Source organism: Eleutherodactylus coqui, chromosome 4, assembly GCF_035609145.1.
Source record: "Eleutherodactylus coqui strain aEleCoq1 chromosome 4, aEleCoq1.hap1, whole genome shotgun sequence".
NCBI lineage: Eukaryota > Metazoa > Chordata > Amphibia > Anura > Eleutherodactylidae > Eleutherodactylus > Eleutherodactylus coqui.
In genome coordinates this window covers 70,691,819-70,707,593 of record NC_089840.1, presented here as the reverse complement: position 1 = coordinate 70,707,593, position 15,775 = coordinate 70,691,819, and the positions used below count along the sequence as shown (strand labels likewise).

The 15,775-nt window shown below is 43.7% G+C and overlaps 1 protein-coding gene across 1 annotated transcript in view; it reads left to right on the top strand.

Moving 5' to 3' along the window:
• Positions 1-15,187, top strand: part of PAFAH1B1 (platelet activating factor acetylhydrolase 1b regulatory subunit 1) — a 63,338-nt gene extending 48,151 nt beyond the window's left edge. Inside the window, exons 5-11 of the mRNA XM_066599629.1 lie at positions 2,686-2,892; positions 7,870-8,038; positions 9,660-9,762; positions 9,849-10,077; positions 10,162-10,263; positions 10,583-10,739; positions 14,539-15,187. Coding sequence (XP_066455726.1) covers positions 2,686-2,892; positions 7,870-8,038; positions 9,660-9,762; positions 9,849-10,077; positions 10,162-10,263; positions 10,583-10,739; positions 14,539-14,612 — 1,041 coding nt within the window. The 3' untranslated portion in view covers positions 14,613-15,187. The remainder of the gene's footprint in view (positions 1-2,685; positions 2,893-7,869; positions 8,039-9,659; positions 9,763-9,848; positions 10,078-10,161; positions 10,264-10,582; positions 10,740-14,538) is intronic.
• Positions 15,188-15,775: the final 588 nt, after the last annotated feature.

Here is a 15,775-nt window from a genome sequence, read left to right as displayed (position 1 = left end):
GTACATTACAAAGTGCATTATTATGGCCATGCAGAAGTGTATAGACCCACTTGCTGCCTCGGGACAACCCCTTTAAGCCTTATCCTGTAAATTGTAGGCTTAGTTCCGCAATGCTCTACCTCCCAATTTACTTAATTTTTGTCAATGCTTGAATGTGTACCATTGAACATATGCCTATAGGCTAAACTTATGGGCTAAAAGTAGGTGCCCTGCTGAGTCGAGGGTTACAAGTGTTATACTTGCCTCTCCCCAGTCACTCCACCTCCATGCTGGCCGTGCTCTGAGCGATGCCAGAGATGCTTGCTCCTGTGTAACGGCAGAGGAGCGAGCTTCACTGGGAAGCGCTGTCGTGCATCATTTGCCCGACCGTTCGTCCCGTGTACAAGGGCCCCTAGCCTTACGGGGCTGAAAGTAGGAGAGTCTATTTGAGTGTGTTCTACATTTAAAGTATTTGCTCAGCTAGAATAACAGTAGGTACTGATAAGATGTCCTTCGTTTTATATTGCATTGTTACTTTGGCCACACTTCTCTGTAAGCTCAGTGCAATAAAATAGGATTATGCACACAGATAACAGCGACTGTGACTTTATTTATGACTGCAGTGCCAGAAGCCATATGCTGAACTGCCATTACCTACACAGCTGAGGACCTGGAGGAGAAGCTGTGTTTAACAGCTTCTGCCTTCTCATTTCCTGGCCACACCACGCTCAATGAACGCTATGTACTAACGAGAAAGCAGATGTGTTACTTCCACCATTCGACTCGGTGGTCACGTGATCGAGTGGCCCCTATGACTGCAGAGCTGCACCACATGGTTAAAATCCCTAAAAAGTGTCTGGTCCTTTAAAGACCAAAAACACCCTGGTCCTTAAGGGGTTAAGTGAGGCCAAGTTAACAGAAAGAACTTCCTGCAAAGTCCCTTTGTTAGAAAAAAAAATGCCCCTAGATAAGTTAAAATTGACTTACCCAAAGAGGAGCGGTGCACAACATTGTGTGGACGGATTAAAGTAAAATAGTTTTTAGTGCCTAGTTGCTGCACAAAGTCTGGACTGAATTGAAGCCGCAATACACTGAAGGCAGAAATGCACGGTGGTGCAAAATCCTGATGTGGGGATGTTTCTCATACCACAGTTTTCGGCACGTTTATCATATTGCCGTTTACTGAAGTAGAAATGACCAAAACCCATCAGTAAGCGAACAACATCTTGGTTACAGACATACGGGATGAAAGTAATGGAGTGGCAAACCCAACCCCCTGACTTCGATCCCAGAGAAATCTTGTGAGGCGACATCAAAAATGCAGTTTATTAGGCAAATCCAAAAAGTGCAAAACTGTGGATTGCAGTTCAGTCTTCTTGGACTGGAATACCTGTTCAGAGGTGCCAGAAGTTGGTAGACGCATGTGACACAGATGTCAAGCAATCCTCAAAAACAATGGTCGTTCCATGAAGTATGCAGTCATTCAGAAGTGATATCGTTTACATCTTTTTCAGTTAATACCTTACATTTTTTAGCCTCTCTTAGAAAATGCTGGCCAATTTTTTTTTTGAGCAGCCAGGAATTCCTGTTTTTTTGTTTTTTGTTTTGCTTTTTTTTAAAATTTGGAATGGAATGTGTAGTATTTCCAGTGTATTTGCATTTATGGTAATAATTTTTAGGTTTTTGTGCTTTGTCCTCTTTTTTGGGCATTACTGTATAGTTTGTGATAGAGATCCTATTGAGTCTCTTGCAGTGACCGTAATTGAAGGCAATAGTTTAACAATACCATTGGATTCTGATTGATCTATGAATTCTTAGAATTATGAGAACAAATACAAAACGTACTAATCCTCAATCCAAGGTTACGAAGTGTGTTCCTGAGACCTTGGGGAATCTATTTAGAGCGTATATTCCATAGCACTGGACAGATTGTCACTACCTGCTATTAGTCCCCGTCTCAACTAGGGCTCTCAATCTAAACTCCAAGTTAACTTATTTCTATGCTTGTATCTTCACATCTGCCTCAGAAGATGCATTAGTAGACAGGGTTTACACAGAAAAATCACAATTTTTATTTTTTTTATAGTCCCACCAAAAATGTCAGTCCCATCAACCGATACAAGAAACCCAAAAATACATGTCGAAGACAGGACTGCAGAAATTTATCATTAAACTGTTTATTGAGAATTACAAATTGAATAGAAGCATTTAAAAAAATAAAAATAAAAAATAAAGGAAATGCAGCATCAGTACAAGGGAAATCAATCACCTCAGGTCACACATATAAGATGTTCCCAAAGAAAATCATGCTTGTATAAACCTACAATAGGCGCAACCAATCTCCATGTCATGCATATAGTAAAGTTGTACCTCGCAACCGAGGATCTGGGAATCCCTGCGCCCCAACGCACACGTTTGGCCCTGAGCTTTGTTCAGCTGGCAAAATGGTGGGAACCTATAAACCCTGTTATAAGTGGGATCTGTCGAGTGCTATTGGTGTCCAGTGACTGACCCACCACTGAGGTTCTTCTCCCTCCTTCCCCCTTTGTCATGGTTTCCCTAAGTCTTAATGAGTATTTAGAAACATTTTCAAAACCTTTCAGAGGAGTCCATGTTGGGTAAATTCCAAAAGTTGCCTTATTTATGATCTTTGAAAAAAATGTCAGTGATATAATGTAGTTAATGTGGATCCTTTTAACCCCGTAGGTAATGGAATTAGAATCCAAGCTCAACGAAGCGAAAGAAGAATTTACATCTGGAGGACCAATTGGTCAGAAGAGAGACCCCAAAGAATGGATACCACGCCCTCCTGAAAAATATGCACTTAGTGGTCATCGAAGTCCGGTCACTCACGTCATTTTCCATCCAGTGTTTAGTGTTATGGTCACTGCTTCAGAGGATGCAACAATTAAGGTATTCTTGCCATTTTTAGATGTAGCACTTTGAGCTGTTCCTCACAGAGGTGACTTGAAGACATTTATAGTATACTTTTCAAAACGGAGGGGGTTGGCATTTTGGGGTTCAAACATTGACCAGCTGACTAGTCTTGTGGCGCCAACAACCAGTTGCTCTGCAGCTTTAATTTTCACAATGGTTTAAGAAATAAAAACTCAACTGTGATTGTTTTTTATGGGATAATGAGGGCTGCTGGTCAGGCTGCTTTGATAAATCTCCCTTTTCTGAGTTAAACCATGTGTTGTGATCAGAGCTTTTCATAATAAGCTTAAAGACAATGTCACGTTGTCACGTCCCCACAGCACCATAAACTAAATTATGCCATATAGGGATCCGGATGATTGTTTTACTCGCTTACTCCAGTGATCCAGCATTGTCACCCAGTGAAGATCAGGAGCAACACACAAATCTGACACTTTTCAGAGTGCCATGCTTGCACACTCCCATAGGCATGTATAGGAGAGCGCACGCATGGGACTCTGAAGAGAGGTTTTTGTACCTTGCACCAACTTTACCTGGTGATAGTGCTGGATCGTTAGAGCAGGTGAGTATATAACATACATCGCTTCCCTTAGTGGCACCAGAACTGTTATGGTGCTATGGGGATGCGACTGGTTCCCTTTAATTTATAACGTTTTCTGCCTCCACAGATTTATGTACAAATTATGTATGTAAAACTTGGAGAACTCCCCGTATTTCTCCTGTTTTTGTTGGCATTATGTAACTGACAGTCCCCACTACTGTCAATACGGGTCGATGCCTCTTATGTTCAACATAAAACTGTCAAACTCTGGACTTTGGCTTCCTCTGTTTCTTCACCTGTCCTCAAAATACTGTCACTAAGGCTTTAACATTGACTGGACCACCCCCCAATGGCTGAACTAGTATTACTGGCATTATAAGGGGTTTTCCGGGCAAATACTATTGATGAGCTGTCCTCGGTTGGCCATTAATAGTTGGTTGTGGTCCACCATTTGGGATTCTAGCCTATCAGCTGTTCGGGCACCTGCTGTCAGTGCCATAATGCAGTACGGAGCTGAAGCAGATTGCTCAGACCCCTGTGTAGGGGCCAGCGCTGATAATTGCGGGCGCAGCTCCTATTAAAATCTGACAGCTGTGCCTGCAGTTACAAGTGCTGGTTGCTACACAAGGATTGGCGCAATCTGCTTCAGCTCCGTTCCCTGTGTTTTTGTCTCTGACAGCAGGTGCCAAAACAGCTGGTAAGCTGGATCCTGAGAGGTGGACCCCAGCCGATTAACTATTGATCTACCCTAAGGATGACTGAATGCCAAACTATAATCATTGATTCAATTTATGCAGGCATAAAAATAAAACTACTCTTGGCCCATTCAAACAGGCAGCCGTTCATCTCCCAATAGAAGCGGGTGGCTGGAAGATCTCTAGGGTGCTCTGCCTCCACTCAGTGAGCGATCATCGCTCCTGTGTAAAAGCACAGTAGAAATAATAGCTAGGATGACTGTCAAATGATGGCCAAATAGATGAGGCGAGGCCATGCCCTAGAAGGGCTTGTGCCACCCATCTTGTCAATAGAACCACAATGTAAGCCAGAGTTCTCCCAGCCCGGTCACCCCATTTTAAAGTTGCTATTGCCTAAGGCCTCCTTCCCACGAGCGTGACGGGGTCCGCCGCGTAATATTACGCAGTGAAGCCCGTCACGGCGCCCCCCAGAGCCCCTATACTTACCTGCGGGAGATAGCGTGAAATCGCTTCCCCGCCCACCACCGCCGCGTCACCGCCCGTCACCGCCCACCGCCGCCGCGTCACCGAGCGTGTCACGTGACGCGGCCGGCCGCGTCATAAGGCGTCATATGACGCGCGGCGGTGGGCGGGAAAGCGTTTTTTCACGCTATCTCCCGCTGGTTACAGCGGGAGATAGCGTGAACGGACGGCTTCCATTGACTGCAATGGAAGCCGTCAGTGCGTACAGCCCGTCCTCACCCGCAGAAAATAGAGCATGCTGCGGGTGAGGACGGGAGAAATCGCGGTGCGTAATTCCGCGCTGGAATTACGCATCGTGAGCATTGTGCTATTAGGTTCAATAGAACCTAATAGCTGCGGGCAACGCAGCGGATTTTCGCCGCGAATTACGCGGCGGAAATCCGTTCGTGGGAAGGAGGCCTAAAACTGGATTTTTTTCCCCTTTGTTTAACAAAGTAAATCCAGGATTGCTGAGTTCTGGCCTCCGGTCACCGCTGAATGCCTCTTCCACTGGGGCTCATACATGGGCTTGCTGGTTATTTAAACTCCAGGAGGGGTGAAGCTCCAGCGGATCTGTCTTTCATCTGAATGTTTGAAGCTTTTGTCTCTTTAGTTCATTTTCTGGTGTAGAATTTATTTTCTGCTAATTGAAAGAGGTGTTAAATCAGCGACTCCATAATAATTACTTGTCATCACCTTTTTAGATGTCAGCTCCCCAGCCTGACAATGTGCTGTCATGGGTAATTGTGATGGGTGTGCACTTGCAGGGCCATACGTTTCCAGGCTCTTCACCAATTTTGCTGCATATAATCCTTCCTTCATAACTTTGTGTGTGTGTGTATAGCGGGGTGTTAGTACCCACAAGCGGTTTCTTTGTTATGGTCTTTTTTTTTCTTCTTCCTTTTAAATCTTGTATTTACGTTTGTCTTTTTAAACTTGAGTCTTTGAGATGGATTTTTAAAAGCATGTGTTGCAAAGCCTTCAGAAGCATGTGGAAAAAATGCCATTAAATATTTCATACCCAGAACCTGCTCTCCTCCTTTTTAAAAAAAGGCATTAAGGAATTGTGTAAAGATTCCTATAGCTGTAATGGAAAACGACTAACCCGCTGTACAGGGTTGTCCAAAATCCAAAAAGTTTTGCAGGGTTATAAAATAATATGACAGAAGGAAAAAATACACTGCTTGCCTGTTGACTCGGGTGGTGCTGCCTGCTGGTTTTTGCTTACTGGGCTTCTGCGATAACAGCAAGTGATTGCTGCAGCCAGTCAATAGTGGGCTAGTCATTGGCTGCAGCGATCACTCTTTATATGACCTCTTCACAGCAGTCTAGTAGATCAGCAGGGACCACCAGTGGATTCAACAGGTAAGTAGTTCTTGCTTTAATTTCAGATAACTGCCTGACTTTGCCCCAGTTTGTATTTGCGAAAGCCGCATTAACGGGTCCTCATGGAGAACACTGTGTAGGGTAGGTTGGGAGGGTTAGCTGGTGCTTTACGAGTGATCAGCCTTAGGTTTTAACGTATACATCACAAAAGTGTAGAAACAAATACAAAGGTAAACTCTGCTGCCCACCTTTTTATTAAAAAGTATTTCTTAGGGGGCACTCAAACTTTTTTTTTTCCGCACACTATTTCTGTGTGCTGCACAGAAATCACATGTGATAACCCATTATTTTAAATGAGCAAATTACGTATCCTATTTTTGGGCGATTCCATTCTTTCTGATGCAGCAAAAAGCAAAAATTGTTTTGTTTTTTTTTTGTTTTTGTTCCCCCCCCCCAATGAAACGAGCAGTTCTTTGCATCCTATGAAAACTGCATGTACCCCTGTAATGGTCCGTGTCCCCCCCCCCCCCCCCCCCCCCCCCGCAAAATGCAGCACAGTTGCATAGAAAATCTCTGGTTTACAAGTGCAATATCAGTCCGACTGATTTTGCACACGCCTGCATGAGTGCACCCGTAAACGTGTATTTGTATACACTTTGGCCTCCCTCACACAGATGTTTTTTCAATGTTTAGTGCTGCACTTTCAGCACATTGCTTAACACTGTCAGAGGCTCCCATTGTTTTCAATGGAGCGTATCAGACAGCTGCTCGATGCAGCGCCATGATTTTAGAGAAGTTTTTACAATTTTTTTTTTTTGACATTTAGTGCATCTCCTTAACGATTAGGTGTGCTAAACTCTATCAGCTGCAGCTCCCTGTGGCCAAAAGCTAAAGTAAAATCATGGCAGCATGCTGAGATAGAAATCCTCAATACAATGTGGGTGCCGGCTGTTTCTTACAACCAACACCTGCCCGCAACAGCTCCGATAAGCTGCGCTGCTCATTGGAGCTGCCAACGCTTTAAATGCGGCTTTCAATTCCTACAGTGGCATTTAAATGTACCGATTGATCAGGGGTTTCCATACAACCCCTCCGTGATGACATCTCAGGTTGCCGTTTGGGTGTCATACCAGTCGGGCCTTCTAAAAGGCCCCAGGGCTGTCATTACAGAGTACCCATCAAGCCATGCCTTTGGTGTGGCTTGATAGAATGCCGGTCAGACCGCGATATAATGCAGTGGCATTACATTATACTGCAGGAGCGTCAAAGCATCAAAGGTTCCTGCCCCCCTCTGAGGGCACAAAGTCATTTTATAACAAAAAGCTAAATAAGCAAAAATACATATTTAGCCCTCCATGTCCTTTAGCGGGTTAACGTTGGCGGTCTTTGCAGTTTATTTTATGTTTTTAGCCAAACGATTAGCTTGATACAGTATAGATGGGTCCTGCTTTCCCTCCCACGATGAGGTGGCTTTGGTAGTGTTTATTACTGGTGTTTGGTTGATCTTAAAGTAGTCATTTGGGCTCGGACTATTCACCCTCATTTTGTTTTCAGTTAACTGTTTTTATGTATTCGTGCAAATGTCTTTTGTTATGAAACGCCACTTATATTGTGTGAACATTTATATGTAGGTTTGAGTAAATGCTTCCTCCTGTCCTCGGCATGTAGCGGTATTTGTATTAATGGTAGTTACAAGTGTGTTCTGGTTGGGATTCTGAATGTTTGTTTGACAATTTATTGTGAATGGATAATCCACAGCGAGTTTTCTTTGTCTGTTTGCCTGGTTAATTACACAAAGAAGTGCCAGACTACCCTGCGGAGTGCAAATGGAAGCCTCCACAACCTGTCACGCCACAGGCTGGTGCTAACACATTTCTCTCTCCATGTCAGGTGTGGGATTATGAGACGGGAGATTTTGAACGCACACTCAAGGGACACACAGACTCTGTACAAGATATTTCATTTGATCATTCTGGCAAGTTTCTGGCCTCTTGTTCTGCTGACATGACTATCAAGCTATGGGATTTCCAAGGATTTGAGTGCATTAGGACCATGCATGGTAAGAGAATGCTCACTGCCGTCTGAATGTTTATCTAGATCCAATGAAATGTTATGTACCTGCACTTACACTGGCTTTACATGCCAGAAACTATGTAGGACATGCTTAAATGTTTCATGCTTATTCCAGATGTTGCCCTGTATTGTGTGAAAACAGCCCAAATCTCCATCACACTTTCTGTCCTTGTGCAACAGAGGCTTTATATGGTTTAACTCCTATTTCCTAACACATCTTAACATTTACAACTTTGAAGGGTCTGTACTATGACAAAGTAATTCAAATAGACATGTCCATTTAATAAGTTACACCCACAGAAAAGCGAGCCCCTCCAATCCCCCAAAATCGCCATTGTGTCAAATGGGAACAGAAAAGCAGTCCCATCCATGTTCTGTGTGGAGTTTGCAAGTTCTAAAATATCAGTGACGTGTAGTTTTACTAAACTCCTCATAGTTGCAGTGGCCTAGGATTCTCATACATTCAAGAGATGTTGGCTTCTTTCGCTTCTAGTTGACATCTTTCTCCCAATTTATGCATAGGGACAAACCTGTCAATCAGCAACAGGAGGGCAGAGCGGAGCCGGAGCTCATGATTGTGTTACACTTTTAGGTCACAGTGTTTTGCAACTTTTAAATTCAGAGTTTGCAATACTTTGGCATCTGTGACCATACTGTAGCTTTGTTAGTCTATAAGGGATCAAACGATTGCAAGTTCAAATCTTCTTAGGTGACTAAAAGAAAAGTTTAAAAATAAGTGAAATAAAGCTTTTATAATTACAAAAATAAATAAATGCACATCTGAACCCCCTCTTTTAATAAAAATCAAAACAAAATAAATTCTTATTTGTTATTACCATGTCTATGAAAGTCTGATTTTTATATTCAAATGCATTATCCCACATTGTATTTTTTTTTTTGTTGCAGCGTTCTTTATGCCAGAATTACGTGCTTTGGGGGTTGGGGCTTGCCCTGCTTCCAAGAGAGAGAAATTTAATGGGTGGTCAGAAAGTTGTATGTATTCTAAAATGGTACCAATAGAAACCACAGTTCACCATAATTTAATACACCAACAAATTTAATGTCACTGTAATCATACCGACCTACAGAATAGTTTTGTGGGGGGTTTTTTTTGTAACTTTTGCAGTGTTTGTGCTTTAAAGACGAGACCCCTCTAAGTGGAAACTACGTAATTACACTCTTTAAGTACTAAAAGGCTTTTAAAAATTTCGGCGGTATATTAAATAGTACCTTTTAACAAATACAACTCATTCCACAAAAAAACAAGCTGCATCACTGGATTTCTCAAAGTGGAGAGGAAAGAAAATAAATGTACCTTTTTTTTTTTTTTTAAGGGGTTACAGCCTTAACTTTAGTCTGTCATACCTGTCTTGAGTATTTTAGACCCTTAGCAGTTTGTGCAAGAAAATGTTATAGACCTGAGTTTTTGACAAAGTGCAAAGTGTTCTTTACTGGACTGAAATGAGAAGACCTCTTGCTCCGGTTTGAAGCACTGCGTTGGGTCAGTGGGCTCCTATGCTCTGTGGGTAGTGTACAAGGGCTGACTAGTAACTGGATGGAGCTTGCTCTGTGTTTGTCGTGGTATTAATTATATATTTTGTTTGTAGGCCACGATCACAATGTTTCATCAGTAGCGATAATGCCTAATGGAGATCATATAGTGTCTGCTTCAAGAGACAAAACGATTAAAATGTGGGAAGTTCAGACCGGGTAAGGTTTCTTCCGCTTGTCTACCGTTCTCCTCACTGGTCTGGTCTTCCTTACCTGTATAATGTGTCATTGTTCTGTTGTTGCAGGTATTGTGTGAAGACTTTCACAGGCCACAGAGAGTGGGTCCGCATGGTGAGGCCCAACCAAGATGGGACACTGATTGCAAGTTGTTCTAATGATCAAACTGTCCGTGTTTGGGTGGTCGCAACGAAAGAATGCAAAGCAGAGCTAAGAGAACATGAACATGTTGTAGAGTGCATCTCCTGGGCTCCTGAAAGCTCCTATTCAACTATATTGGATGCCACAGGATCAGAGGTAAGCACTGCATACTTCATAGTCCTTTGTATCTTTAGTGGGCAGTGCTGAACTTTTTTGTGATCAAAACCTACTCTTTTACAGACTAAGAAAAGTGGTAAACCTGGACCGTTTCTGCTGTCAGGATCTAGAGATAAGACCATTAAGATGTGGGATATCAGCATTGGGATGTGCCTAATGACACTCGTGAGTAACTTGTAGCCTTTACCAAAAAATAACATTTTTAAGTTTGGTATAGCTAGTCCTTTTTTTAAAGTATGATCGAGAAAACAATACTTTCTCCCAGAACCCGCACTACTCTTGTCTCTGGGCCGCGTCTGGTATTGCAGTGCAGCCCCCCAAGACACTTGAATGTATGTTAAAGATAGATAAATGCTGTCAGACACGAGGATAGTCTGAATTTCATTACTAGAGTTGTGCGTACCTGTAGTTAGTTACCTGTAGCTCATTTCTTCACCAATTCTATATTTTATGTTCTACATTCGTCTTATTTTTTAACCCGTAGGTTGGACACGATAACTGGGTACGTGGGGTTCAATTTCACCCAGGAGGTAAATTTATATTGAGTTGTGCTGATGATAAAACCCTACGTATTTGGGACTATAAAAACAAGCGCTGCATGAAGACTCTGAACGCGCACGAACATTTTGTTACCTCTTTGGGTAAGACTTTTTTGTTCTTATATTCAAATATTTTTTCTATGCATATGACAGTATGAATTGGAGGGAGATTTAGGTTAACGGCTGGTTATGTGTATTTCTGTACTTCATACTTTTACAGATGATGAGCCTGTCATACACTAGAACTGTCATGGAAGTCATTCAGGACTTCAGCAGTTCTGTAAAAAATAATTAAAGTTGCATTTCCATCTGAGCCTTTTACAGCCTGTCCACTGGATATGCCATATGTCTGATAGTTGCCAGCCGCACCTCGGGCCCGTAACTAACTCCGCAATGTACCACCCCTGTCCTACTTGCTTGCAGAAGTAATATAATAATATTTATTTGTATAGCGCCAACATATTCCGCAGCGCTTGCATAGACAGGGGGAATACAGAAAGACAAAGGTACAAAAAATTACAGAACCACGGTTACAATCGTAATCAGTTGGTGGAAACAATTGGGGTGAGGGTCCTGCTCCAACGAGCTTACATACTACAAGTAATGGGGGGATACAGAAGGTAAAATGGCTGGAGATGTGCACGGTATGGCGAGGTGGAGAGTGAGGGATTCTATACACATAGACAATGGTCAGATATTTGGCCGTGTGACGGCAGAATCGGTATGACTGCAGGGGCGGTTTTATGACAGCTAGCAGGGATTGCCGTCAGTAGGTCAGGGAGCGTGTTATCAGGCGGCGTACAGAGGAGTCGGTTTAGGGAATGCGGTATGCCTCCCTGAAGAGGTGCGCTTTTAGAGCACGCCTGAAGTTTTTCGAGTCCTGGATTGCCCCGGTATCCTTTGGTAATGCGTTCCAGAGGACTGGTGCTGCTCTGGAGAAGTCTTGGAGGCGGGAGTGAGAAGTTCGAATTAGAGGGGTGTGCAGTCTAGTTTCGTTTGCTGAGCGGAGAGCCCGGGCTCGGTGATGGATTGAGATGAGGGAGGCGATATAGGGGGGCGCTGCACTGTGGAGGGCTTTGTGGATTAAGGTAGTAAGTTTGAATTGAATTCTGTATTTAACGGGCAGCCAGTGCAGTGACTGGCACAGGGCAGAGGCGTCCGAGTAGCGGCTGGACAGGAAGATGAGCCTGGCTGCCGCATTCAGGATGGATTGGAGAGGGTAGAGTCTGGTGCAGGGGAGGCCGATCAGCAACGAGTTGCAATAATGGAGCCGTGAGTGGATGAGGGCGACAAGTGTTTTCAGCGTATCTATGGTGAGAGAAGAGCGGATTCTTGCAATGTTCTTGAGGTGCAGCTGACAGGTTCGGGCCAGAGATTGGATGTAGGGGGTAAATGAGAGATGGGAGTCGAATATGACCCCAGGGCAGCGGGCATGCTGTTTGGAAGTTATGGTGGCGCCACACACTGAGATTGAGATGTCAGGATGAAGTCGGTTAGTGGAAGGAGGAAACACCAATAAGTCAGTTTTAGAGAGGTTTAGTTTTAGGTAGAGAGAGGACATAGTGTTAGAGACAGCAGACAGACAGTTGATGTTTTGGAGGAAGGGTGCAGAGATGTCACGGGAAGAGGTGTATAGCTGGGGGTCATCAGCGTACAGGTGGTATTGGAGGCCAAAGCTTCTGATGGTTTGTCCAACAAGGGCTGTGTAAATAGAGAAAAGGAGGGGGCCGAGGACCGAGCCTTGGGGAACCCCAACAGCAAGGGGAAGGGAAGGAGAGGTAGAACCAGCAAAGGAGACACTGAAGGAGCGGTCAGATAGGTAGGAGGAGAACCAGGAGAGAGCGGTGTCCTTTAGGCCGATGGAGCGAAGCATACTGAGGAGGAGTTTGTGGTCGACAGTGTCAAATGCTGCAGAGAGGTCGAGGAGAATCAGTAGGGAATAGTCGCCCCTCGATTTGGCTGTCAAATTACAGAAGCAGTCTATTTGTCTGTTCTGCATTAACCCTTTCCAATCCACTGTCTGCCGTCTGAAGACATTCTGATTGAAGGCTGTACAGCTCCAATGTTGGAAGACGTCCGGCAGGGTATTCTTACTGTATATTACTGGCTGCTCTGTTGTTGCTGGCCTCTCCGGCATGTCCCATACCGCAGTACTGGCTCTAGCCAGCAGACGGCGCCATTGTATAATGGCAGAAAGAGAGCCCCCTAGGAAACCCTGAATCTAAAATTGGATTGCAAAGGGTTAATATAACTCCCATAGCAGTGAATGGGACTTATTTTCTGGAAAAGGCATAGAACAGCCTGCTTGGCTCTTTGCATAATCCCAGCCACGTGGCCATGACATTAGGTGTTTCCATCTCGGACATGACCTGATGAGATCAGAACAGCCTTTTTAATACATTTCACTCAAATTGTTATCCTAGTTGTATTTAAATTGGCTCTGCACTAGTTTGGCCCGCCCCGCCCTGCCCTGTCTGATCTGGCTGATGTACCTCGATGTGTGTAAAGATAAAGGAAAGTTGGTTGTAAAATTAGAGTTGGGTCTTTGTGCAATTATAGCAATCGACCTGTGCTTCCCAAAGGACAACCTCCGGCTGTATTTACGGGTGGGCGAGTGGGATAACTGTCCTAGAAACTTTGATCAACATTGTGCTTGTAAACCTGTAACTTTACCCGTGATTTGTGTTTTTGTGAGGGGGGAAACCTCATAGCTGCACATATGCTTCTAACACGTGAAAGTCGCATGTTTCAATGGTAAAAATAAATGCATCGCACTTGCGCAAGTCGCAGGTACGTAAGAGTGCAATGCTGGGTGTGTTTCACAGTCATAGGAATGAATGGGCGATATCGCCCAAGTAATACGTAAATCGCAGCATGTCCTTTCTCACACTTGGTGCAAAAGAAAAATCGTCCATGTGTAGTTGTATAAGCACTAGAGATGAGCGAACGTACTCGGATAGGCACTACTCGTCCGAGTAATGTGCCTTATCCGAGTACCTCTCCGCTCGTGCTCAAAGATTCGGGACGCGCTGCGGAGCGGGGAGCTGCAGGAGAGAGCGGGGAGGAACGGAGGGGAGATCTTTCTCTCCTTCTCTCCCGGCCGCTCTGCCCCGCTCCCCGCTCCGACTCACCTGTCAGCAGCGGAGCGCCCCGAATCTTTGAGCACGAACACAGCGGTACTCAGATAAGGCACATTACTCGGACGAGTAGTGCCTATCCGAGTACGTTCGCTCATCTCTAATAAGCACATAGAGGAAAATTGTTTTTTTTTTCTTGTGTAATTTCCGTCCACCTCGAAATTGGCGTGAGGAAATCGCCTGTGCAAATACGGCCAATTACTACAGGGGTGCCTACAAAATACTTCTGGTTTTGGTCCTCCCCCTTATGTTTGTGCCTCAAGCTTAGTAGAAGGAGCAGGTGAAGCACTCCGCAGTTATCACTAAGTGCTATAATTTGGCTCCAATGTATTCATTGCTCTAAAACTATCTGAGCAGGCTGGCTGACATCAGGTTACTTTCCCTATTGGGTCTAGTTTGTGATCTGGGGAGCCCTAGCTTGGAAATGCAAGGGAGAATCAGAAGTGCTTCCCCTCCCCCTCATTTTTCCCTTTAAAAAAAAAAAATAGGCTTTTGTGTAAAAAAAATTAAAAAAAATAAAAATGTTGCTCTAAGAATCTTAGGTCCACAACGCCCGAGCACCATGTAAGGGTTGATGATGGGGTTTTCCTAGATTTTGATATTCATTCACAAGCCTTAGAGATGGCTAAGCACCAATCTGATACTGTCTGCCAACTCCTGGCTCCTCCACCGGTCAGATGTTTTGTAAATAAATCTTCTGCCAATAATCCTTATAAAGTTCCCTTTAACCGGTATTCATTGTTTTTTCTCTTTTCCCTTTGTAGATTTCCACAAGACTGCGCCTTATGTGGTCACTGGGAGTGTAGATCAAACAGTAAAAGTGTGGGAGTGCCGTTGATTTAAATTCACCTTGGATCCCATTGCCTCTCCCCTTCCTCTGGATGCACTCAGATACCATGGTTACCCATTGAGCTCTGTTAAATACCTATTGTCCTTTCATGTAAATTATTCTGGATGTAGATTGAGCTTATTAAATGTTACACAAAAAGTATTCATGCATGGTGAATCCAAATTGTATACTGTAAATTTACATACGTTGTCTAGAAGTACCATAGGTTTAAGAACATGGGCAGGCATTGGTCACATCAGACCTAAGAGGCAAGAACTTGGGTAATTCTGCGGCGCCCCTCACCCTACCTGCAGAATCATGCCTGTCACTTTTTGTCTTCGGTTGTGGTTTCCTGGATCGGTTGGCTCACTTCAGAAGCACATCTTTTGTGGGGCTTTTTGAAAAGTAATGTGGATCTACTACACTATTTTTAGTGAGCTTTAAAATTGTACACTTCGTGTTGGAGTGTCTGCAAAAATTGGAGTTTGTGTAGCAGCAGCACTTGTCTTTTATGTATGTAAAGATTACTGCAAAACTTGGCACTAAATACTTTGTTGCAGGTATTAAACTTACCATTACACGTGGTTTGTTTCCCATTTTCTTTTTGTTTGAGGATTTGGATGTTCTACCATTTGATTAGTGTCTAATAATCGCCACCTAGGGTTCCTTCAGGGGCATTACACACTTTGATTGCCTTTTACGGAGATTGTTGGATGGTAACCAAAGACTTCACATCAGTGGTAAAGTAAGAATTATGCAACAAATTTTGTCAAACGTACCTAAATTTCTTCTAACAACCACCTGCACCTTGAAAACAGTGTAACGCGTTACCTCTCATTTTTTTTTTTTTTTACGTCAGTCCACCGTCGTGTGCCTCCAGATTAGCTACCACCATGCCTTCACCTAGAGCAGAAGTTTTTCCTTTTTTTTTCCTTTTCCCCTCTTTAAATGAAGACGTCCACAGGAAACCTCTATGAACTGAATTTATGGGATGTATTGGTATCAAAAATGAACGACCATCTAAAGAAAACTCGCTGTAGGTACAAAAAAAAGTTGACAGAGTAAAGCAGTGTAGAGACTTGTGTACCCTTTAGTAATTTGTCCGCCGTAGCAATTTACAGCTGTCCACAAGGTAGCTTTACGGTCACCTCTTATCTCCTCAGGATGGAAGT